Here is a 26,915-nt window from a genome sequence, read left to right on the forward strand (position 1 = left end):
CCTTAATTCAGAAGTACTATATAAATTAGGTAACCTAATAAATTCTGGTTTTGCAGAAAAAGGTTTGAAACTCCCTCCCCCCTTAGGACTTTTTTTATTTATTTCTTTTGTAAGCAACTCTCTTTATACATTAAATGTGAAAAAGAAGCAGATTTTCAGATATTATGTTTCTAAAAAGCAATTCTTCCAGATTTTCTTCTGTACTGAATTTTTCCCTGAGTAAAACTATGTTTATAAGAGTTTTTTAACATACAGTTAATTTTACTAATCCTTTTTTTTGTTGTTTTTTTTTTTTTTGTTTTTAAATGAAGAGAACAGCTCTTAACCCTTGTGGGCTAAAACACACAAGACAGGCAAGTGACAGTCTGAAAAATAATTAGTAATTGTCACTTGCTTTGAAAAACACGAATTGCACCAGCTGTTGAACTTCACAGATTTTGAAGACTTCTACAGAACACAAAGTATCTATACACATGATGAGTTGACTGTGCTTGTAAGAAAAAAAAGTGAATTCTGGACATTAATATTTAAAATGACAGATTTCAGTTTTGGGCATTTAGTTGGCAACAAAGGAGACCAAGATCTTTTTCACTGACTCAGAAACACTAGTTCCTATGATCCTATTTCTCACACTATTTAGAGATGAAATAAAATTAAGATTTGAGATGCAGTAACATACTGAATGATCTGAATATAGTCTCTATTTGTTCATATTCACATATAATGACAATAAGCAGAATAAAATACATAGTTACACTTACCCCTGGTGGCTTGTAGATTACATTGTCTCCGCTAAATCTCTCTGCTTTTGAAATAGCCCTACAACAAACCAACCAGTAAGCATGTCTTGGTACAGACAAATTAAATAACTGAGATACCAAAAATAATATTTTAATTTGCTATCCTTTATTTCTTATTTTTCCTTCAAAAATTGAGAATTAAAATCCTTGATCTTTAAATTGGAAGTGACTCCACAGAAACTTGGCCTGGCTAGATAACAGCACATTAAGAGAGTCAGCAAGATGTATCCCTAAGATCAGAAGTGTGGACTAGAGGCATCGAAGTGCAAGTGAAGAATGCTGGTACAATTTTGGGTAAGACATCATCAGATAAAAATGGTAATGAATTAATATAACAGTGTAAATTAAAAAAAAAATATATATAAATATACCTATTCTTAAGGAAGGAAAGAAAAGTTTGCATTTACTCTTCCTGTTTCATTTTTTACACTAGAAATTTATGTCTTATCTACCCTGATAAAGAAGGGCTTTGATGAGCTCTACCCACACAAACAATGAGAAAATGGATAGCAATTAAACCTACACCATCCATTCTACCCTCAAAACAGATGCAGAGAGCACAAGACACAGCATGCAGTTTCTGACCTCTGATGATACGGTATGTGTGTACCCGGAGAACACATGCAGTTCCTCCTTGGTATTCAGCTTACTACGTCACCTTCCTACGTTCCTCCCCTGCCTCTGAACATTTTGTGGTTCCTTAATCCCAGTCACAACAGAGCGCCCTGAAAGCTGCTAGCTTGTATCCCCCAAATTATCATCTCTTATTCAAACAGAGGGACAGCTATGAATCCAACACAGGAGACAAAAAAAAATAAGTAAAGAAAGCTCTCAACAAAAATAAACTGTTTTACCACTTTCAGACACTGCAAGTGCCCTCCTCCCTTCTCCTCTCCCATGCCTTGCCATTCCAATGTAACTCACGCTGCTAAGACAGAACTGGCTGCATATGCCACACAAGAGTAAAATGAACAATCTATTTCTTTTCCTTTTAGGATAGGCTAACAAGAAAGCATATCAGCCCCTGGGAAACATTAGCTAAGTGTTCCAGCTTCTCCAATTATAGTATCTCTTCTGTGGACACAGTGTAAGCATTGCTGAAGACTGATTAAGAAATTTAAGGGGGAGGGGAAAAAAGAAGAGAAGTAAAAATATTTCAATTTATCTCACTGCAAGATGAAGTAAATCTTTCAGGGGTCTGAACGATTTAGAGGGCCAAGGGGAAAAAAAAAAATCATAAGGCTTAACTCAAAGTACCTATGTTTTATTTATCTCATTAGATCCAATTATCCTTTTCTTATCACATAGAAAAAGACGTCTTGCATAGTATGTTACACCTATCAGTATTTGCACCCATTTAGAGACATGTATTTTAAAATGCATTTTTGTATTCCAGACATGATGATTGCTTCCATAATGTGGAATTAGGCTTCTTTGTGATCATCATCGCTGACGTAAACCACTCGCATCCCGAACTATCCTTCAGTGAATAAGAAGAAAGTGAAGACCTAGAAACCACCTGCCCAATCACTGCTTGGTAAACTGGTAATAATCTATAATGAAATATATGCTCTAGGGTAAGACTGTGGTGGAACCCAAAAGGTCCTCTCTTCTGTGTGCTTCCACTTCAGTAGCTGTGACTGATTTGTTTCAGATAACTCCTAGTGGAGACATGATGTGAAAATCCCCAACACCTGAAGATACACCTTTTTGAAACAACTACCAAAATGGAAACACTTCAGCTAGCTTTTTGTCTCCTCTTGAAGCAGTAATATAGGAGATGAACCTCTTGGAACTTATGGCAGCCCCACCCCACCCCCCACATTTGCTTGCTAACAAAATTAAAACAGGTCCTACATTCATGACTCTCTCCTGTGAGTTACATACAGTATCAAAGCCTTTTATGATAAAAGTATTTTTTGGCTGTTTGGTTTGGTTTTCTGCTTTTGTCTTCCTATGTTCTGGCTCAGCGGCACAAGGTCGTTCTCTTCCATGTCTACAAACATTTCAGATTTACCCCTCCGTAGTTCTGCTTCTAAAATATACCCCTAAATAATCTCTTCACCAGTATCCCTCCTATCTTCTTCTGCTTACAAGTCTTCTCTCATTAATCCTGCTCTGCGGTCACCTCAGATCTTAACAGAACTGTATGAATCAGTTGATTTAAGAATAGCTTTAAGCATCAAGATGATCTGCAACTAAGTACCATTAATACAGTTTAAAAATAAGCTATTACAACTACCTAAAGCCAGAACAATTTTGGCATAGCAGGTAACAGTTCTGCCTTTACAGAAGTTAGTGAAGTAATTAATTTTTTCATGTCAAATTGATTGTTTTGAGTTTATTTTCGCTTACTAGAATTTTGAACATGAGAGCTCACGTTTCCATATATCTCCCAAACCGTGTACCTGTTGAACTCTGTCCACAGCAAAACCCAAAATCCCTCCCAGGGGCTGTTAGGATGCTCAGTCAGAAGAATTTGACTGATCAGCAGCAGCTCTCCATGAAATATTGTGCTATATATAATCTGAATAGAAAACACTGTTACATAGCCACTATCTCCCTTGGAAGTCTTTTTACATGTAATTTTTTAGGAAGCTTGAGAGCCACAACCACTTGGAGATGAAAACATTTAGTTTTCCAGGTTGCTGTCTGCAAGGCTGCACTTTAAAACACTAACAGCTCCAGGCTAGAAAGGGAACAGGAGTCTGGAGAAGAGAACAACAACAAGACTGCTGTGCAATCTGCAGTTACATGGGAAGGTTACAAATAATCAAACTCTGATCTGTTCCATTATGTTTGCTTATTGCTTATATCTAAAGAAAAAAAAACTACTTCAGAACAATGTTCAACAACCAAATGCTAACACAGAGTAGCAGGAGACTATTTTTCATTATATCAAGTTTACAAATAGCAAACCGAAGATGAACAGACTCAAACAACAGGAGATAGAATCTTAAAAGTATTGTTCTTTTTACTAATGATTTTTTAAAAGGCATTCCTGAAACGAATTGAGTAGTCATATGAGAGGGCAAAAAAAGAATTTTAAATTTTAGTAACTACTCAGTCTGGCTGCCCTGAGAAAAAGCATGGATGTACGCATCAGAAAACATCTGAGATAATGGCCACTCTTTGGGGATAAGGCCGACAGACCTACAGATGACAGATTTACTAATTTGATTATTCTCTCATGGCCAAGGCTGCTTACACAGTCATTGGATCCATAATTGGGAACTGATGGAAAGGAAAGCCACATGTCCTCCCGCACATTACAAATACTCCTCCCCTGCTCCCAAACCTTTTTTTTTTTTTTTTTTTGAAACCTAGTGGAAGCAGCATCAGTGACAGACAACAAATTTTGTTCAAACAGATGAAATTTTCTACCTTGATACATCCTCTTCAAAAAACTTCTTAAGACAACTGTATATGGTATAATAGCCAGCAGATTCCTAGTGCATTCACATCAATGTCCAATCACTTTAAGTTGGGTAGTGCTGGCACATTAAACACTGCAGAAAGAATCTATAATTGCATTTTATTATGCTGCTTAAAAAGGGAATAACTCACTCCTAATTTATTCTTCTTCCAGTGAAGATTTTTTAAATATTATAAAATATTGATGTAAATCTGTATCACAAGGGGAAATTTGAATTTCTGTTGGTTGTTATTCTAGACTCACACTATGTAGCTCATCGGTACAACTGCTTTTCTAAACTGTTACTGTGTGCAGTGACACAAAACTTCCATTAAACAGGCCCAGGCACAGAAACCAGGCATTTTGGAACAAGGTCTCTCCCCTGACATCAAGAGGAAATGAGCAAGCAACTACTGAATTATTCTTCATAGGAAAAAAAAAATGAAGGAAAAAGAACCTAAAAAAGGGGAAAAAATCCTACAAAAAAGGATAGTATTTTAAAGAAAAAAAAAAATTAAGAGGTTAATAAAAAAAGTTATTCAAGTCTGCAGAGCTGGTAAAATTTTTGCCAAAAAGTTTTCAAACTCTCCCTTACTTGTTCCCCTTTCCCTCCAAAGATGCAGCTTTTTGGGACACAACTGTCTAACATCAGCCCAAATTTCAGTTAAACTATACTGACTAAGAGTGGGAAAAAAAGAAAAAGGAGACAAAAAATGAAAGTTGGATTTCACAGCAAACTTTAAGGCTATGAGGAGTTTTCTCCTCCTATCCTTCTCTCAGTGTATTTATCTGTTAAAGTATAGTCTGTTTAGTTATGCCACACCGAAAGTGTTAAAGAAGTCCATTCAATTAAATTATATACAACTCATTAACATAATTTCAATAATGAAGTCATGCAATCAACTCATTTTAAAACTTACCCAAAGGCAGACAGGAATACACAATCATCATGCAAAATATTCGCTACTCTTTCAAAGGTTCTGTAATTGTCAGAGTCCTTTTGCTCAAAGTATCCAACAATATTTCTTCTGCTGCGCTGTAAAAACAAAGGTTAAATTATAACTTACCTTAAATTATCAAAAACTACCATTACGTACCCTAGGGATATTAAATACAGAGGTGCCATTCAGGCAACAGTCAATAACTATGCAGAAGTTATTTCTTTTCTGCCTTTTCAATATTCAGAAGCATCCTTGTGAATATTTTTTTTTTTTTTTACAAGTGAGGTGTTCTAGAAAAATCTTGTCAAACACAACATCTTCGCAAATTATTAAAAGTAAAATAATTAATTTGGTAGTGGAGTTACTGTAACAAAATGAATGCAGCAGAAAGCGATTATATTGGAATAATTTGTAATCCTGGGAACGATCCATTTTTCCACTCAGTTACAAAAAAAAAAAAATATATCACTCAACATTTCTGAATGGGCAAAAAGTAAATATGTACTTCAAATACATTATGTTTTACCAGTTCAACTAAAAAAAAATCTAGAAGGAATAAAATTGAAAGACTTACATCAAGAGAACTAATTTCTTCCAAATCCTGGACCTCCCGAATAGGGTTACTCTTCTGCTGCCTGATATAATCTGCTATTGCTGTCACAGATCTCTGGCCCCTGTATTCTCTCTTCATCATCATTCCATTTCGGAAGAGTTTCAGAGTTGGATATTTGCTTATCCTGTATCTCTGAGCTATATCCGCTAAAAATAAATTAAGAAAATAAAACCAAGCCACTACAAATACAGATATACACTGAACATGGTATCTTATATATGCATATATGCACATGTAAGTGGAACCTCTGAACCAGTAGTTCCATATCTTTACACAAGAACTAAAAAACAAACAAACAAACCAACCACCCAAACACCACCATGGAAGAGAGAATAGATAGCAGTTACAGCATTTTTCACATATACTGATCTTAATTAAAAAAATCATGACTAAAATCTGGGGTAAGTAAAGACTCAACTTGGCCAGCTGTACTTATTTAGTACACTTTCTATGAACAACTAAGAAAGCCAATTTAAGAGCCTAACAAGAAAATGAGAATCTTAAAAGCTTGCCAAATCTCAGTTAACTAATCCGCATTAGAATATTATAAAAGACAAATAATCCCCTATTTTTCTTTAAACTCACTACGATTTTAATCTCAATTACAGTGCTGGAAATATAACTGTCATGTCTTAAATTTTAGAGAACATGAACCCTGTGCAAAATATTTATTGAAGCCTACAAAGGCCAGAAGACTGCTATTACAGTTCTGAGCTGTCCAGGTTTTGAACGAACACAAAATTTCAGGTTTCTAAATTAAGAGAAATACCTGTCTGGTCAGACAGTGTCAGCATTCCTTTCAAGACAATTCTTCATTCACATCTATACATGCAGCCTAGCTTTCTTCTAGACTTGGACTGCACAGAGCTTCATACAACAAAGCAACACATATTTGTGTTCATCAAGCACAAGAGCATTAGCTATCTTCACCTTTAAATAACTGACCCGTTATATAACTCTAAGTTATTTATTCACGAGACTTACAAATATAAGAGAATAAAAAATGGAAAGAGGTTTTTCAGTAAAATTAGAAGAGCAGCAAAAGAGGAACCTGAGCAGAAGCAATAAAACCCAGTTTCCCATGACTGTGTGTCCTGTGCCCCTTATCTTCAGCCGCTAAGGCAATAATGCAGTTCTCTGTGCTCCAGAATACTTCATGTGTCTCTTTGTCCCTCTTCCACTTTGGTTAATCGCTGGGACACAGCAGGTTGCAAGAGGTGTTGCAGCTAGTTCCCAGCTACACATTGTTGGGGAAACTTGTACGTAACCAGCAAATGGTTCACGGCACATCGAGCAGGATTCATCAAGCCTTGAGTTGTTACAGCAACCTTTGCAGAAATCAGTTTTGTGCATCTCCAATACCCTGCAACTGCTTTAATCAAAGCTCATAAGTACTCAGTAGCTTTGAATGCGCTTCCCTCTTTCAGATGTGAAGTTCAGCAAAGAACTCCAAGAAGTTTTTATGAGAAAGCACTGGAGAAACAAGGTAACCAAATACACTTTGGATTCTTAGGAGAAGGAGACTAAAAACAAACAATAGAGAAAAACCATGTAATGCCAAGTAGATTTTCACTAACACTTTCCTTTTGCTTTTGATTTGTTTAATTATGGCTGCCTGTTTACTCCTCCCCTGGAAACGTATCTAGAAACAAAAAAAAACTCGCAGCCCCCATGAAAACTGGGTGTCCTGTATTACAGAGTGAGATGCAATTTACCTAAATCTCAGTCATGTTTGTACTTAAATCCAACTAAATCCCAAAATATGAGCAGTCTGCCCACTTTCCAGAGCTGCTTAATCCTTTGAGGTGATTCATTCCAGTCAACCACACCCACCCCATTTCTCCTTTCCCCTTTCTCTCTAAAGGAAGGAGAGAGACAGTGACCTTCAACAGACTGATTTATCCTTTGGTGACAGAGAAGTTTTATCCAGTCAACAGAGAGAGGAAGGCATTGAAAGCATGGGCTGAACGCATGTCCTGTTACTTTTCACTTACTCCTTAGGAGTCAAAGGATACACTTCAGGAGATCTGGATTGGCCCACAGCATGAAGGCAACCAAATGAGGATCCATCAGCATAGCTGGCATAGCACTGAACAACATAAAAGCTAATCCTTTCTGACAAGAATGTCCTTTCTTCTTAGTTACATGTTTGTGACGAAGCAGATTTGCTTTATATCTTACTCTTTTTAAAAAGAGAATGGAGACAGAAATCCTGTGAAAACTATTATTTAGAGGCAGTTGTCATGAGCGAACTGCTGATACTGGGCAGCTAACATACATCTCTCAATTGCAAACAGAAATTAAAACCCTGCGCAACTGGAAATAAGTCATTCCCCTATGGAACTGTGCCCATAACTGTCCCCCACTACACAAAGTTCTCTACCTCTTTTGGATTTCTAAGAGGTAATAAAACAACTGAATTCCCTGCTGTCTGGAGAACTCTTTGTGAAACCATCAGTAGTTTTAATTGCTGCTAAAACTCTAATAATGTCTTGCAGCTTTAGTTACTGAAAACAATCTTTGTACCAGCTGCATAACTCAAAGGAGTCTGAAAATAAAGTGAAAATAAAATTAACTGAAAGCAAAATGTGCCCAGCAAAGGAGGAAAACACAGGTCTACTCCACCAAAATGTTCTTTAACATCCCTCAAACCAGTAAGCTTAAAAGCTTCACCAGCTAAGCCCAGTTCCTAACAAGCTTTGCCTCAACTATAAAATATCACAGAATTCAGCCTATCAATTTTGACTACGAAAGGACTTGGACCTGTTTACTAAATATCCCATTTGAGTTTCTTAATGCACTGATTATAGTTAAAATGAAGGGTAAGATATTTTACATATTCAGAGTACTTTTATTTCAAATTAAGACAAATTTCTCAAGGGAAGATGTCAATATATTCAACATTAACGAGTATTAGATCAATACTGTTTTCTTCCTTTAAATTCCATCACTTTTTAGTTAAAGTACCTAAGGGCTGCCTGCAAGAAGGTGGCAAGGACAGCAGGGGAGGAATCACTTTGTATTTGCCTGGCAGAAGACAAACAACATCAGCAAACCGGGCACGTGATGCCCTTTCTCTCCTGTTGATAGAAAGACCTTTGATCTGATGGTGCATCAGTCTATCAAAACTTGACCAGGGTCTGATAAGAGATAAGGACCACTACAAATCAAGGTTTCACAGAAACACATTGAAATTAAAGACTGTTACTGTTACAGAATTCCACAGCAAGAGAACACCAAAACAGCACTTTTTTTTTTGTCTCACAACATGGACTTTTCCTTTAGGTTATTTCCAAAGTTATAGAAGGATGTACAGGTTATAGAATGGGCATCCAGGGGGTCTTGAAGATTCTTCAAGACAGAGATTGCAGTCCCTAGGGACGTGGATCTTCATCAAGTACTCAAGTTGTGTAAAAAAATTTATGGTAATAAAATGCCCACTGTCAAGACTGAATTCAAACATTATTTTGTAAGACAGAACTTGCATGCTCTTTACAAATTACATTGAGGTTCCATGAATACTGGTATTTGAACTAACACAGAGAGATGACAGGCCTACACAAGTAAGTATTTGAAAACCATCTTTTTACAAAATATAAAATGCAAGTACATGAAAAATTGTTTGAATTCATTCAAAAGTCAAATAGAATAAACCTTAAATGCTTCATTAAGCCCTGGCATTTGATACAGGTAGAGTTAGCATAAGCAGAGCAACTACAAAATTATATTCCTTTTAAAATTGGAAATACACAATGCAAATACATGGAGTATTGTTTGAACTCATTCATAGATTGCATTAGTTATAGTAAATCCTAAATTAAATTTAAAAATATTTCTGGACATTCTCACTGATCTTTTCTGATGAAAAGAGGTATTTAAAACAGATAACGGTAACCTACCTAAAGCAAAAAAAAGTCTCCCAGCTATAACATCACATTTTCTTCAGTTACTGAGGTACCCAAAAGGAACAAACCTAGAGTTTGTATTTTGCTCAATTAATCCTTAAGCCACAGGTGTAGTGTCTACACTACCAGAACGGTTTCACACCAGTTACGATGGGAAGCTACTGACACACTTGATAATCATCCTGTCTTCTACAAATCAGAAATTTCAGGCAGAGCAATGACTCCTGAATTCAGATGATTCTCTCCTCCCTGTTTTGCATGTATACTTATTGGCATACAACCATTTCTAAACAGCCCAGACTATTTTCTACTATTCATTCTATAAGCTCCAACACAAGCATCTTCACAGTCACTCAGTTCCCATCACAGATGCACTGTATTGATGCTTCTCCTGAACTACTGAAGAGAAAGCAAAACTGCTTCTTACAATCAGAATGAGGTAGCAGCTTTTACTGTTGTTTTGAAAGAAACTTTTACAGGAAGCCTGACAGTTACACCCATATTTTCGAAGACAGTTTCCCACATTGTCTTCCAAGCAAGATCCCCCAAGAAAACATGCTTTGTGAGCTATCATTTGTGACCCATCTTTATCATATCTCTCGCACTGTCAGCCACTTCTATTGTCTGAGCACTGTGTGCTCCCCTACTCAAAGGAATGCTAAAACCTATTTTTTGGGGGTGTGTCAGGCTTTTCACACCCCCTACGGCTTCGAGCAAGCATGCAGCCTGAGACTTGATTCCCAGATTGCTTCTGGCTCCATTGTTCTAGGTTAACATCGTAACACACCATCCAAAGAGTTCAGGTAGTATATCAGATCATGTCACTGAGAATCTCGAGTCTACTGTCACTAAATTAAAATTAAATGTATAATGAAGAATATGTTGAAAAACTACACCAAGACACACTATACTGAAACAGGCTCCCACCTACAATGTAATTAAGAAGGTCCTTCCCACTGAAGGACCAGCAATATTTACAAGGGTCACAGTATCTCCCCAGTATTAACTCAGCCCACTGTCTTAGTCTTCCAGGGTCATAATTCATATCACCACCAATCAAATATTTAGATTTTAAGTCTACAGGACTGGCTCAAAAAAAATGTGTCCACTAAGGTTTGAATGATACTGACAATTACCCTATATAAGGCACAACCTGAAGCAATTCACGTGCTGAACGGAGGACTACAACAGCCTGAAAACTTATCTGGAAGAAAAATCGAAGTTCCAAAACTAAAGTCCCATAAAAATTTCTGAAAATACTCGTGACCCTTTTTCTATGGAGGGTCTTCATGTTGTCTGAGGAAGAGCTAGCACAAACCCAAGCTACTGCATTTCCTAATTTTGTATTTAACATGATGGTTATAGGAGTTGCATGGCTACATATTTATATATATATAGTTTGAATTTACTGGATTTAACACTAATCTTTTCTTGTGTCAAATCATCTTAACTCTTCCTCATCTTTGTGTAATACCTTCCATCTCAAAGGTAACAAATTCCTTCAGCTGTATATTTGAAGCTTGGACTACCAAATAAGTATTCTATGTGCTCACTTGAGATCAATCACATCTTTTGAAGTCCCTCAGGTTACTTGCCAGGGCACACTACAGAAGAGAAATGAAATCTGTCTTTGATGGGTACCTTTTTACTTATTATTCTGCAAGCTTTTTTCTCTCAAGATCACTTAGAAAGGCCGTTTTGCCTCCTACTTTCCTACATACAACACTACATTCACATTACTGTTGAGTATTTCATAATACACCATTAATTCTCCCCAGTTAAACTACTCCTCTCTTGACATCCATACACAATCATAAGACCTGAGAATATTCACAGGAAGCAGAATTAGTAAGGAACTCAGGAGACCATCTAAACTAAGCAACCTATCCCAATGACTGTGATATTGGTGACTTGTACGATGGACCAAAACAGGAACAAGAAAAGCAATCAATGCTCTACATTTAACTTGGCTACTAAGAAACGGGGTAACAGCAAATCTGGACCATCTTCTGCTGCGAAGGAGCATTCACAACAGCAATGCCTGCTCTTAGCAGGGCCTCATCAGTAGGCATCGTACAGCCTTTTCTGACAGGCTAACAAAAAGGCTCTCCTGAGGAGAGCCATCAACAGCCTCTCCGAATCACTTCCACTTTTTATTTTATCCACAGGTAACTCTTTCAGACCGGTATTTTTTTCCTAGGCAAGTTAGCTGGAACGTAATGAAATCCTCATGCTTGTTCAGTTTCATTTATAGTTCATTTATGAACTTCCAAATGTGTTACCATACTGAGTTATTTTGCTTAAAGGTACAGTAGCAGTACAATCTAAGTATCTCTCTAAAGACTTACATTAGCACACATTACAGGAACAGCCAGACCCTGAGAGATCAGCAACTCACGGTAATGAATGACAGTACCACACATGGACATTTTCAAAGAAAGAACAATAATTCCCTAAACAGTCTGTCTAGCAAAGCACCTCTCAATACCCCACTGGTGAGAAGTTTTCTGTTTGGAAGCACAAAGATTTATTCAAACCAGCTATTATTTTTTATTTTTTAAATCAGAATCCAGTGGCAATAATGGTGCAGTAGAATTAATACCCCAATATATACCTTAATTTAGAACAATTTTGTACCGCAACTCCTAATACTGAAGTCATAGAAACTGTTCAAAATATGACCTCTCCTCCAGAAACATCAGTTCTTCTGTATTGCAATATTCACTCACAGAGAACAGAAACATAGGAAGTCCATGGTACCAAGTGAATTTCCAACATTGCTGTTTAACACAAAGGATTAAAAAAAACATAGAAACCCCACAAGCAATAAGAAAAAAAAAAACCACACCAAAACAAATCCTTCCTAATAATGTATATGCAGAAACATCTTCTTTAATTTTATATGGAAGGTCACTTTTACTAGGTATTATACTTAGCATGGTGGTGCCTAATTTTTAAAGGTAGGAGAATCACTAAATGAAACACACCAAAGCCACCAAAGACTAACAGCAAACAATGTAGTGGCACTTAGATATTTCTAAGTTATAAAAGGACGAGGTCTTGGAAACTGAAAGAATACCTGCTTCAACTACCCGCTTCATCAGATTTACCTTAGTGTATGTGCCATACCAGCTTAAAAACAGCCTGATGGCTTAACTTACACATTTCAGTTATATTTATCTTTCACAATATTATAAACTGGTGTAAAATATAATACATATAGAGGCTTAATACAATGTTAATATTTAGATTTTTGTATTTAATCACATCGTGGCCTATGACTTTCCAGAAAAACATCTTTATATTGGCTATAAGAGCAGACAGAATGATGGTTTTGTCATTAAGAATCAAACATTTGGCAGTGCATCAATAATTCTCTTTAATTTGCTTTACCCTCAGAAGCTGGTGTGAGCTGTTGGGCCCTGCAGTGTGCTTCAATAACAGTGCATTAAATGGAAAGTATCTATGCCTGGCTGACCATTCTGAAAGCTGTTTTTGAGTGGCCTGAAATCAGCTATTTGGATTCCCTACAGAGTCTTGGCTTCAAAAAGAAACAGATCATTTGTAATGCAAATAATCCACCATCTCTAGAACATCATCCTAATAGTGAACCAGTAGTGGTACAAAATCTGCAGGCATAACAAACCCCAAAATATTGGCATAAACCTCCTAGTGTTGCTAAAATATGTAAACATGTACAAAAATATAAAACGGGGGAAAAAAAAATTAAAGACAACAACAACCTTGACTCCAACATTTACTAAAACTACTACAGCTGGCCTAAGTTGGATAATATAGTAACACTCACTCTCTTCCTAAAAAGCTGCTATTACATACATTATATCAAAGTTAAAATACTTAAATCTTTAGGACATACCCAATAGTTGTGTGCCATGAAATGTACCACTGCTTACAACCCAGCAAATAAACACTAGAAACCAGGGATGACATATACAGATTTGCTATTTTAATTCAAAAAGGTAATGTAAACTGTGGAAAAAGACTTTGTCTGTCGTTATAGGACTTTATTTTTAATTCTCACATTTTACATATTCTGCACAAATCATGCTCATCTACATCTTCAATTAAGGACACAAAGAGTAAATACAGAGAACTCATGGTATTCCAGCAATAAAAAGACCAAAATCTTGGCTGCCTCATAGGACTTATCCCACTACTTCTACTCTCAGGAGAAGTAAGAATCTCTGCTGTAATATCTCCCTCCTCCATCCAGGCCTTAGGTCTCTGAAACAGGCTCTGATGAGCTCAATTCAATGAGCACAGGAGGAGATTAAGCAACAAGCTTCTAAAGTGTTTCAAATACTTGGGGGTGGGGGAGAGCTTTCTTAGGCACATAACTGCTAAGACAAGAACATCTCATGGCTAAACACTAGGTATCCAGCAGCCCAAAGACTCTCTGAGTTACCTAAGCAACTGAAGTTGCACTAAACAAAGTACGTACTTCAGTTTTTAATGTAAAATTTACAATAAAACTCAACAACATGGGCTGATTTTACTACAATCTTTTGTGAGAACTTTCTAGAAAGTTTCATTGTCAATATCTTGACTCAATGAAAAGATGAGCCAACCAGACTGTTAAAAACAGAGACAAAACATATTTATTAAAGACAACCATAAAAATCAAGTAAACTGAAACTATGAATGTCCTTAATTCCCCACTTGATTCAAGTTAATTTGAGAAACTATCACTGATGAAAGTGATAGAATACACACAGAAGTATATGCAAAATTAATTTCTAGTATGTAGTGTGACTGATTTAATAATCTGATTCAAAACCAGAGTGCTTGCTACAACTGCATTTATTTTCTACAATTGCAAAGATCAGGGCAGTTTGTTTACGTAGATCCTGCAGTAGAAACTCAGAACAAAGACAAACATCTCAGTAAGAAAACTTCAGCAAAAACTGCATAACAGGCTTTGCCTTGAATATATTCCTCCAAAAGATTAAATTGTTTTACTTGAAAACTGACTTTTAGGGATGGCAAATTTGAATACTTAATGCAGCACATTTGGTTCAGATCCCCCTAGCACACACAGTTTAGATAAGTGATTGGAAGCAGAACAGAACACCAAGTGTGAAAATGAAAGAAGCTGAAAATGTAGTTAAGTATTTGAGATCTGGGAAGGTATTCCAGGTCCTTCCCCTCCCCCCTCCCACCCCTTTCCCACCCCCTCAAAAAAAAACAAACCAAAAAAACCCCCCACTCCAACCAAAAAAAAAACCCTACCAAAAACAACCACAAAGAAATCAAAAGCAAAAAAACCCCATCAACCACAAAAAAAATCTATGACACTAGAAAAAGCTGTTCAAGGAGGAGTTGGGAAAATATTCACATAACAGAGACAACTTTATAATAAGAAAGAAAAAAATACTATTGGAATTACAAGTCAAGGAGACTAAAGCATATCTTGTGAAGTACATTAAGTACAGCCATACCTCTCCATTCTGCTGCTGCTCTGGAAATGCTCCAGGCAGTTACCGAAGTGCACTGTTGTTCTACACGGTATTCAAGACACTAGATCTGCTCAGGGGAGGAGATTCTACAACTGTGTGTCTAATGTAACTGCACTTCAAGAACACCTAAGGTCAATGTTTTGTAATAGTTCCTAAATATGTCCCTACCACTCTAGCACAGGAAGGCCGCTGAATGCATCAAAGCTGCTCACATACCCTAGGTGAGGACTGTCATGCCTCTTTTCCAGCTGAGGCTATAAAGGGGGTCCTGTATCCCACAGATTCAAAGATTTAATCACAGAGGCATTTAAGTTTGTAACGCAGTCATGCATTGGTCTTACTGATCTTTGAGAAGGGACAAAATAGGGTCTCCTTGGCCATGCCCAAATACTATTATCAGCACAGATTAGAACAGAATTTCTGATGCTAATACTTTCTGGGAATCACAAGACACTGTGAAAAAAAAAAAAAATGACTGCAAATGCTGTTCTTCCAGAAGCATAAAACAATACAGTTGATTCTACACTATATATATAAAAAAAAAAATAATAAAAATCTCAGTGCTATCCGTTTGTCTTTCAATATGCAGCAGCGTTCCTTACATTTTACTTATTATGGGATTAAAAAGCAACTTTATGGATTAATACCAGCATAAAAGGAGTAAATTTTGGTATATCATTTTCATGTATTTATGAGCACAGGGAAAACCCAAGTAGGCAACCATTTGTTGGCATGTGTACAAACAGCAAAGCAGAGAAGCTCTGATCCCCTCCTGGCTGTGTGAAAAGCAATTTACAGCCCACCATTACACCTAGTTGGAAGGAAGACCTGAGCAAAACATATTCTTGAGGCTGAGAATGGAAGATTACCCCTTCCTCTTCTCAGTTGTCAAGACCTGCACCACTTGCACTAGCGCTTCTCTGACATCTCAACAGGCCAATTCAATTTATAATTCCACCCCTTTTTTCCCTATTAAATGAGATGGGCTAAACTGATATAAACGCATGTCTATGGATATGGGAAAGCAACACTGGAGACTGCCCTGACAAATTCAGAAGAGGTTCACTGATATATACAAGCAACTCTGGGCTAAATTACAGGGCAGGTATAGCTACAGTATAGATTGCTATCTTGTATATTCTTCAATACAGTGAGGAACGTACTGGCAAGGATAGCACAGAAAAATCTAAACTGGGGTTTACTTACAATGCTGATCACAGTCTACTCTAGCAAACACCACTTGATTCTTATCTGGATATTCTTCCTTAATTACGTTAGAAGCTTCCTCAAAAATAGGATGCAGCATTTGGCTGAAGCGGCACCTGTGGATAGAATAAAATCATAACTTCAAAATATTAATTTGAAATATTTTAATTGATGACTCAGGGAATATTTCAATCTTTGAAGGAAAAATAAGAGAGAGAGAGAGAAAGAGAGAGAGAGAGAGAAAGAGAGAGAGAGGGAGAGAGAGAGAGAGAGAGAGAGAGAGAGAGAGAGAGAGAGAGAGAGAGGGAGAGAGAGAGAGAGAAAGAGAAGCTATTGGAAAAGCACATCCACTTGTAATCATCCCAGTAACTGACTGGATAAAAATAGGTTCAAAAATAACTTGAATAATTCAGGTGGGGAAAAAACCCCACCACATTCTGAAAGAATATATAGCTCAAGATGTGCCCTCTGCTTTATCTGCTTAAGAAACACCATTAATCAATTATAAGCCTTTAGGAAATATATTCTATTCAGAAAGTCTGTTCTTCGTTTTTTCTGCCTGAATTATCCTTGGGGAAATAATTTTAAAAATATAGTAAAAGAAGTTACTTGGATTGTTGAGATTCAAATATTCACTATCACTTTCAAGAAATATCGGAGAGATAACTTCATAAGGGTCAACAATAGAAGCTGTAAGTATTACTTATTATATCATTGCTCAAGTTTAGTAGAATTTGAACAGACTGCTAGTACAGCACTATGAACAAAGAGAATCCCATGGGTGCCTTCTTCCAGTCATGTCAGATTTTGAAGCAAATCCTCTCCGTCTACCTGTGGAAAAGGCTGGAGGACTGTAAAGATGCTTCGGTGACTTTAAGGAGTTTAGGCTAACACTAGTGCCCAAGCCCATTATTAATATGTCAATGAAATTGGTTTATATTCTGTTCTTCTAAACTTACGGCAGAATTTTAAATTGAAGACTTATAATGGCACTGTAGAAGTTGTCTGAATGAGTCTCATGGAGCAGACTTGCAATAAAACAGCCTGCACTGAAGCCCTGCATAAACTTAACAGCGATAGCCCAGAGATGCTGTTATGACTACAACAGCAAACATTCAAGTGAAGAGGCAGGTTTTGCCCTCAAAATACAAACAGGGCTTAAGGCCGTTTTCTGAAAGAAACCTGACTCTGGCAGCACAATTGTATGCTAGACATTTATGTAAATATGGCTTCCTTGTCCCTCATTCTTCTCTTCCTAACACAGACACCAAATTTCAGTGTATTAATTTACATAGGTTTGCTTTCCTAGGTTATCTTTAATAAAACCTTTTGACGTCGTCCATGATTCACCCACCAAGTATCTGCAGATCACAAACCGAAAATAACCATCTTAAAAGTTATATTTCTTTACTTATTTTAAAAGACAGCCTTTATAGCATAATTCTATACAGAACAGGTAAGAGATTAGACCTAGTTTCTTAACTAGCTACATCATTGTACTATCGTAATAAAGAAAGATGTTTCAAACAGATAGCTTACTTGGTAAACAAATACAATCTCTTTAAGGAAAAATTGTATTGGTTTAAATATGCCTGGTATCAACTCAGTCTGTGGTAAAAAATTAACAGATGCAAACTAATTGAACATAAAAATTGTCTATAAAATGGCAGAGGTATATACAAAGGTTATTAAACTGATTTAGACCAGTATAATGCCTATCTTCATGCAAAGTTTAAATGAAAGCATTAAAAACATCGTTACTGAGAACTTAATTCTATATGAAAAGACTGGGTATGTGTTTTTCAAAATCACTTTAAAAAAAAAACACCAATTAAAATTAGCCTGCTACTAGTTGAATGAGTTAGCAGTAAAGTCAAAGTGCAAATTTTTCATGTAAAGCTCTGTGCGCTTGCTACTTCTAGGCCGTACAAACCTAGAGACTTAGACATATCATGGGATGTGAATGAGGTGAAAGGAGTCAGAATTCTAATCACCTACATGACCTTTGATTCCAAAGGCCAATGTTTTATGCTCACATAGCAAAACAGCAGGGACAGCAATACTTAAAGTGTAGTACTTTGGTTTATATATTGCTTTACATTATATAGCTATTTACATCCAAGATTACTTTAATCAAGGAAGACAGAAAATTATGTACCTATTCTAACCTCATTTTCTATACTAATTTGCATGTTGAAATTTATTTTCTCTGAATACTCTTCTGGTTTCTTCCTTGCTAAAGATTCTTATAAAAATATTAATGATGGAGCAGAATAGAACATTTAAAATTACTTCTTACACAATAATGAAAAAGGGGTATGGTGCCTAAATTAATTCTAACAACGATTTTGTATGCAAGTTTGTTTTTTTTTTTTTTTTAAAAAAAGGCAAATAAACAGTTCCCTCCAACCATGTCTTAACAATGTCTAACCAATCTGGCCCCAAATTCTTCCCTTTTCCAGTTGCTCAAATTTCATCCCTCAATTATTAATTTCTCTAGTTCCCCATTTGGAAGGTCTTCCAGATTAGAGAAGAAATTGATTTTTAGTGTAATTTCAAGCCTTTTTCTTTCTAGCACACACATATGGGACCAACACCGAAGAAAACAGAAAAATTTAATATTTCAGACCATCCTATGTTAAGGATAGTTAGTTAAAAAAAAGTTAATGAAATTTGTCTTGCTAAGAGGGGAAAAAATAAACATAATAATAATAATTAAAAAAAAATATGACATGACATGTTATTCCGTACTACTATAGAAGCCTTTTTCCTCTGACAGAAGCCCTGAATGAAACAAAAGATGTCAGAACGGTAGAAGGGGAAGTAATCAGGACATAAAAAAAAACAGGAAAGAACTAAAAGCAACATACCAGTATATTTTAAATTAGAAAACTAGCCCAACATGCAGTTTTCAAAAGACAGAAGTTTAAACATAGAAAAAAACCTCATAACTTACCAATCAGCATAAAAATTAACTAAAGCAACATCTGCATTGTCTGAAAGAAAGAATAAACCCAATGTCACATTGTGAAGCAAACTTAGTGCTTTTATCTGAGATTATAAAAATATGTACAAAAACTATAAAAGCAAGTATTTCTAGATTATTCAGCATACAGCTCTGTCTGCTAGAAAACTGCTAGGATAAATCTTATCTGAAATATAATCTATATCAAATGGGAAAGTGATGAAAGAGGCCTTCAGTCAAGTATTTTATTGACTTTATTGATATAATAGACATTAAAAATGTCAATACTTAAGGTATTAAGACACAAAAGAGGTAATTAAGTGACATATGAGACAAAAAGTAATTCTGGATTTAAAATTAAGGCACTCAAAGCCAGAAGTTGTACTCCAGTGTATCTTTTAAGCCTTATCAAGATTATTTGTGTTAAAAAACAGTAAAAAGCTGAAATATCAACTATTTGGGTTAGAAGAATGACCAGTGTGCAGCCTGCCTGTGCAACTTACACTGGTACCTGCCTTATTTGCTAAAAAGCTGGATACTAAGGCAAATGGTAACAGAGACATCTTCAGTCTCCAAAAAAAAATGCTAAGGGACACATGAAAAAATGCAATACTATAGAGAGATATTTATAATGAGGTAGTGAAATTATGCTCCCATACATTATCATTCATATACCAATAAAAAGGAAAACATATCAAAACGAGAAGGATATATCTCCTGCCCCAAAATAAACTGTGATCTTCACACAATATATCCACCACTCTTAAGTTGATTTTTATTAGTAGTAGTGGCCTAGGCATTGCAAAAAACCTTTAAATAAATACTGGAACTATAAAGTACCAGTCACAGCTTTATCAAGCAAAAATGGTGCTAGATGGATTTGCACTACTGACAAGGTTATAAAGCAGTTACAAGCAAAGATCAAGATGTTGAATGCTCTGAAAAGACAACATGCTGGAAAAGTCGACTCTTGAGCAGGCTGGGAGAAACTACAGTTTTGATTAAAAATTACGGCATTAAGATTTTCATTATCAGCAAGGAATGCAAGTGGTGAACAAGAAATTAGCAAGCACAGAGAAATTTAGTGTTACCTCCGAGGCATAAAGTATTTATTGAAAGTAATTGGATAAATTTAAGAAGTATTTACACTTGCCATATATTCCCTTTTACAAACAACGTTTTACAAAAGGATTTAATGTTTTCCACTGTATAAAAAGTATTTATGAACACATCTCATGTCACCTAATCATACATTTAGTACACCGAGAAATCCCGCAACAGTAGGCAGATTCTAGTACAGACTTAAACAAAAGAGTATAAAGATTTTTTTTCTCAATATATTTGAAACTATGCAATGTTTTTCCTGTGAAGACAGCCAGATACAGGCAAACTTCATACTTTTCAGATGAAAAGGTTTCAAACAAGGTATACGCATCTCTTTAATTGATGGGTCTCCTTTCTATGAGCCACCAGAATCAGGACAATGCTTAACCTGGGGAAAATCACAGCTGAACAAGCAAGATACTTAACGCCCATCAACATGGGTTTCAGTTGCTGCTATTTTGGGGGGAACTTTTAAAATGCTGTATGGTTATGTAATCAAGCCTTCCCATCTGCAAACAGGATACCAGGTATTTGTCTTAAGCACTTAAAATCCTCACTGAAATTATAATTAAGTAGTTTATAAGGCAATACATTAGTTCAGACAGCTAATTTTGATCATAGGCACTTAATACTTCTATGTCGATTACAGTTCACATATTCAAAGACAGGGTATGCATATTCATTTAGTAACACTGCAAAATAAGCAGGTAAGTTACTGTAGACATACAATGGAAAAAAAAATAAATCAAAGTACTCACTTAAAATGTCATCTATATTTCCACTATCTAGACTTGTTATTTCACTTCTTGTTGGATTAAAAAGCCAAGACACCTAAAAAGAGAAAGTAAACTAGTAAGGTATGAACAGTTTCAGCAATAAAGTAGTAACACACCTGTGATTTTAAATGTAGCAGTTCAATAGCTGCAGAAGAACAGTAAAAGACTTGTAATTCAGTTAACACATTTCAGATGACAGCAGTACTGCAAATATACAAATAAACACTATTTATGGATATAACATGCTTTCACATTTAAAGCAAAATTGGCTATCTTTTCGTATGATTTTCTATTATGTTAGCAGAAGTGTTACAGGTAAATTTTGCACCTTTAAGAATAACTTATATTCATATATTCACTCTGAAGAAAGAAATGAAACCCCTCTTTAGCCACCTAACAATCTCACGCAGCTCAGAAGCGCATACACACGGAGGTTTCACCCAGAGACAGGTAATTCCTTCTGTTACTGTGCTCATCTGCCTAAAAAGTTTCTCATTAGAAAAAGTTTGCAATTGCTTCAGTTTTGATTGCTGTTTTATAAAACAGTTTCAGTATATCTAACTCAACTGGCTATAGTCTTGTATCTCCTCCTGTATTTTTTCTTAACATTGCTTCAGTCCCAGCATATGATTGGCATATCAGACTGTAAAAACTAAGACAACATGTCAGACAGATCACTCAGTTACAAAGCAACACAAGTATTACTCTTAATGCAGCTATTACAGCAACACGCAGTTTTATGGAAGAACACTCTCATATTCACTGAAACAGGACCAGTTCTTTTAACAAGAAAAAAAAAAAAAGGGCAGTGTTGCTGGTCTATCCCAGGTGAAAGGGATACCAGCAAGTTACAACTTATTTTTGCTTTGAGAGAGATAGGTGCGCCAGTTTTTGAGCGGGACAATACAGATTCTGGTCTGGGATGTGAATGTTTCCATCCTGAGCAACCTGGTCAGAAAGTCAGCACTTCTCTAAGCAGGGCCAGGGCTCAGACCAGATGCTCTACTGAGATGCCTTCCAGCCTCATTTTCCATGATTCTATGGCTCCATTCACGGCTTCCGTGATTCAGCTGGCAGAGATGGGAGGAAAGGAAAAGGATGGATTTTAGTAGAGAACCGATAGGAACACACAGGTAAAGAATCCAGGTAGAGACCAGAGATTCCCAATAATACCCAAAGAATTAGTTCTCACAGAGATGTGACAGCACACAACACTATTGGTGTTCCTGAAGCCTTAGTTTACTCCTTGCAGCTGCAAAGAAAATCTGCCTATGGCTAGAGAGGCAGAGGTGATGGCTCCTTTTAGCAAAGACACTGAGGAAAAGTTTAGCTGGAAGCATAAAGAGCATCCAAATAATGACATGCAGAGCAGCTGGATACAAGGATCTCTGTCTTTATGGAAGAGCCTGAGACTTATCTTGGATCTCTACTAGAACCATGACTAAAAGCAGCAAGACCCCAGGGCACACCCACCTTTGACATTGATTACAGTTTATCAAAAGACTAATTCCACGTCAAACATCAGGTTTTCTAACATTTGTTGCAGGTGTGTATCAAATATTGGGCTCAAAATTAATAGCCAAACTGGATGCCTGCTTTCATTACAGTCAGCTTCAAAAATCGTGGGAGACTTCTGCAGCGAGACACTGTCAGTAGCTCTCAGACTATCACTCTAAATGGTATGCAGATGAGATTTCCAGCAATCATTTTCAATTCTTTCCAATTTATGGATCCCTAAACACTTCTCTGTGAAGATACTGATCCTTTCATATTTCCCACAGAGAGGCTGCTGGGTAGTACGTGCACTCCATCTTACACGACAGGCTGAAAACACAACAACTGTTGGAATACAAAATACGTACCAGTGCTTCTCGCTTGGTAACTGGACAAGATACTTGTCTTATATGCAAGTCTAAGATCTGTGGCAGAGTTTGCACAGGCTTCCTGCGGCACTTAAACTGCCCAACACAAATGTCTGAACTGCAGCTTTAAGACGACTGTAGAGAAACAAAATTAACAGTTGAACTGTAAGCTCCACAGACGAAACTAACAGCATAACGATGTGGTCTGCCAAAAAATACCTAAGCAAGCTATGCAATGCACAAGTTGCAGCAGGCCAGTATTGGGAAAGTTCCTTTGAAAACGCTGGTGTTGATGACTGCTGAGCAGCAAGAAGGGAAGACTCTGCCTTCAGTCTTTGCAGAGAAGCTACATCTATGGACCTTGGTCCACATCAGTCAGATGGCCCCCAGGTGAGTGACAGCTGATGGCAACCACCAGCACAGATACCTCCCCGTCACCCCGTGGGTGCTGCATGGGATGAAAACTTCCATGGTGTTCCTACGGGGAGGTGCTGGTAGTAGTAGTAGTTACATTTGTAGTAATGGGTCAGTTAAGTGTGTGAATGAGCTGGCACAGTTTCTGTCTGTACCCACATGCTGTTTTGTTACACGTGTTAGGTTAGCTGTAACCTGTGTACAATTGAAGCAGAAGCTATTATTAACAACAGTTGGAATATTGCTCTAGGCAATGAAGGACAGTATAACTCAACATTCATTTTGTTGGCCATCATCTGATCCTACCACAGGTGACTTTGCAAACTCATTGAAGTTCCAAAGCTTCAGCTGCCCTGCAAAGTCTCAGGAACCTCAGATTGTACCCTTGGAGACCAGAGTTACTTATCCCGCTCATAATCTTGGACAGCACTTGTTCAAACAGAAAATCCATACAAGCCTCTAGAAAGGAGGAAATTTTTAGCTGCTGCACATAGCTCTGCATCAGCATTCATGCTCAGAAAGAATTTCTGCAGTAGGTCTTGGTGAAACCGTTTTCACAGGAGCTCAGCAGTTTGTATTTGTATACAGAATGGGTAAGATATCGGTTTCTTAAACCCACATGTTTTTTTCTAATACCATTTTATGGTAGCAACACAAATCTTATCTAACAGGATAAATTAAACATAACATAGATAAGCACATTATTTGCAATCGGGAAATAGGCTGTGTTACTCAGCAGATATGCTTAAATAGATCAGGAACTGTAGTTGCATTTGTAGATTGCTACAATACACCTTAACTTGTAATGCCAATATTTAACTGCAAAATCAAAGCACAGGGGTTACTGACCAATAAAATCCTCTACTAGACTATGCTATGTACAGAAAAGGCAAATTAAAACTATTATTTCTTTATAGCATGAATAAAATTTTTGATTGCTTTCTTAACTCTTTTTGTGGAAAAATGTGGTGCAAGCTGCATGTATCAAAACAAAAACCCCAAATGTCTTAATGTACTGAAGGTGAAAATTAAATTAAGCTGTATTCCTATTGCCCCTTTATATCAGACAGTAGTGGAAAAATAGAGACTAAGGACACCTTTCCCCAAAAGTTGCACAAAACCTGAGATAACTGGAATACTTTTCCACTAGAGATTATGAAAATTTCTATTTTGTCAAAATATATTAATAATTGTGTTCTTAAAGATTTTCTACTAACTGTGCTTGCCAAAACCTTCATAATAAGTAGACTCAGGGAAAAAAAAAAAAGCATTCCTTGAAGAAATGTCAATAAATATGCAAGATTCCCTTCAGCTGAAGCTTTCATAAAGGTATAATGCCTGTAAGGAAGAAAACATCCTTTTGACCCAGTAATCTTGCTGTCCTATGAGATGCAAGAGAGTTTATGATATTACAAGTATTAATATTTAACGTGAATGAATGCAAAATTCTTATTTAAATTGCTAAGAAGCTACACTGTTTTGAGAATATTTTCTGACCTTTGATGAGGCCTGTGCTTGATACCCAGGGGCAGAAAACAACACATATTTCAGGAAATAATTTCTGAATGTCAGCTACACACTTTATAAAACAGGTATTGAACATATGTTCTGAAAAACATACTGGCTAAAAGAGTCTTCAGAATTCTTTACTTTTAAATGCAAATTTTGCATGCCACTGACCTATATCGGGACACATGGACTGTTCATATCTGTAACTGGGGTAAAAAAAATAAAATGTTCCAACTGACCTCACAAGTTAGCTACAAACTCACTGAAGAAAGCAACTTGCAAAAAATATTCAAAAGGAAAATTGTCTATGTAAGTACACCTGAAAACAACTGAGGTCACTGCCTTTATAGTGGATAAAATTAGCTACATTTTTTTATACTTGTATTTCATAAATGTTTAAACTACTGAAATCTGAAGGTAAAACTAAATAGTTATGAAAGAAAAATATTTTAAAAAAATAAAGATATAGTAGACCATTCAAATACTAAATTGTTGATTGTGAAACTGCACAAGCTAAATAAGTGTGTTTATATTCTACTCAATCATTTAACACTAGAAAAATGACAAAACAAACTATAGACTAAAATAAATGAATGCAGAAAGCTTTATACACTTACAGAATGCATTGCTGAGGGGAAAAAAGTCAGGAATTGAAGAATGCATTCACAAAGAAAAAAGATAGCTCATATGGGGGGAGGGAAGAAGACGAGATGGCACATGTATTTTTACTCTTCTGGTCCTCATAAACACTGTCAAATAAAGTAGGAATATACTGGTTCAGGTTCCTGGAATTTTCTGAAGATAACACTGCTCATGTTTTTACTGGAAAGTTTAACCAGTACCAAAATTCTAGTACTTCTGATCCAGTTTTGATCCTCACTTGAAGTTAGCAAATGACTTAGCCACTTCTGACAGGAGCCAGTACTAGTTGCTTCTGAGGAGTAACTACAAATTAGCTGACATTTATTCTGATTTTTTCTAATGAAAGACCTCAAAGCACTGCCTGAAAGACAACATTACCCTCCTCTGACACACAGCACCAGACTACGCAAGTAGCCTTACACAAAACAAAAATGCCTGGACAAAACCCATTCCATTCACCCCAATGGCAGACCTCTGCCAAGGCTTCACATCCCTTTTCCAAAGAGGAAATAAAAACACACCCAATTCCAACTCATCTCCTGCTGACACTGTTGCTGTTCAGTTGCCACTCTGCACACCCAATTAATGAAGCCCACAGTTAGTGCTGCTAGTTCTTTGATTGCTATCTGGACAGAAGAGACAGGCCTATATGTTTAGTGGCATTTGTTTTCCAAGTTTATCATACTTTACACAGCACTTTCTTGCAGAAGAGTTTAACTGTGCACAATCTTAGTTCTTCATGTCTGTTCTTTAATTCACATAACAAAACAGAGGTCCTCGTTTCCAGAGGAAACTAGCTGAAGAATACAGAAAAACCTATTGTTGGAGCATTAGGATTTCTAATTAGTACTACACCTGCAAGGCAGTCAACAAGAACAGCCTTCATTTTCACTTGCTGAACTTTCCATGTACCTCTGCCTCCTGCTGGGAAATCCTAAAGGCACAGGACTAAACCATCTTTCTCCTCTACCACAAAATCATTTTATGTTAGGCAACCAGCTCTAACCTGCATCTAATCCAGATTGACATGTCGAAGTTCCTACCTGAAGTCCTAGCCCCACGGGACTCTGCGGCTGACTTTCAGTCCCCAAGTACCTTTTTCTTTATGCATGCTGCTAATCCGCTACTGCTCTGAGGTCTGCACTAAACTCCTGGACAACAGGAATCAGACAGGTTTACAGCCTGCTGTAGGATGATACAAATTGAAAGCAATCCCAAGAGACAGTAACACTGAAGCTGACAGACACCGTAAGAGCCCCTGAAGTTTGGCTTCAGAGCCATCATCC

General features: G+C 36.6%; 1 protein-coding gene across 1 annotated transcript in view; it reads right to left on the reverse strand.

The window, feature by feature from the left end:
* Positions 1–26,915, reverse strand: part of ERP44 (endoplasmic reticulum protein 44) — a 49,319-nt gene that overhangs the window by 11,238 nt on the left and 11,166 nt on the right. Inside the window, exons 2-7 of the mRNA XM_042798121.1 lie at positions 21,185–21,257; positions 19,314–19,353; positions 16,358–16,473; positions 5,731–5,915; positions 5,136–5,251; positions 762–819 (exon numbers count right to left, since the gene is read on the reverse strand). Coding sequence (XP_042654055.1) covers positions 762–819; positions 5,136–5,251; positions 5,731–5,915; positions 16,358–16,473; positions 19,314–19,353; positions 21,185–21,257 — 588 coding nt within the window. The remainder of the gene's footprint in view (positions 1–761; positions 820–5,135; positions 5,252–5,730; positions 5,916–16,357; positions 16,474–19,313; positions 19,354–21,184; positions 21,258–26,915) is intronic.

The sequence above is a fragment of the Tyto alba genome, unplaced genomic scaffold, assembly GCF_018691265.1.
Source record: "Tyto alba isolate M040663 unplaced genomic scaffold, T.alba_DEE_v4.0 Super-Scaffold_27, whole genome shotgun sequence".
Lineage (NCBI taxonomy): Eukaryota > Metazoa > Chordata > Aves > Strigiformes > Tytonidae > Tyto > Tyto alba.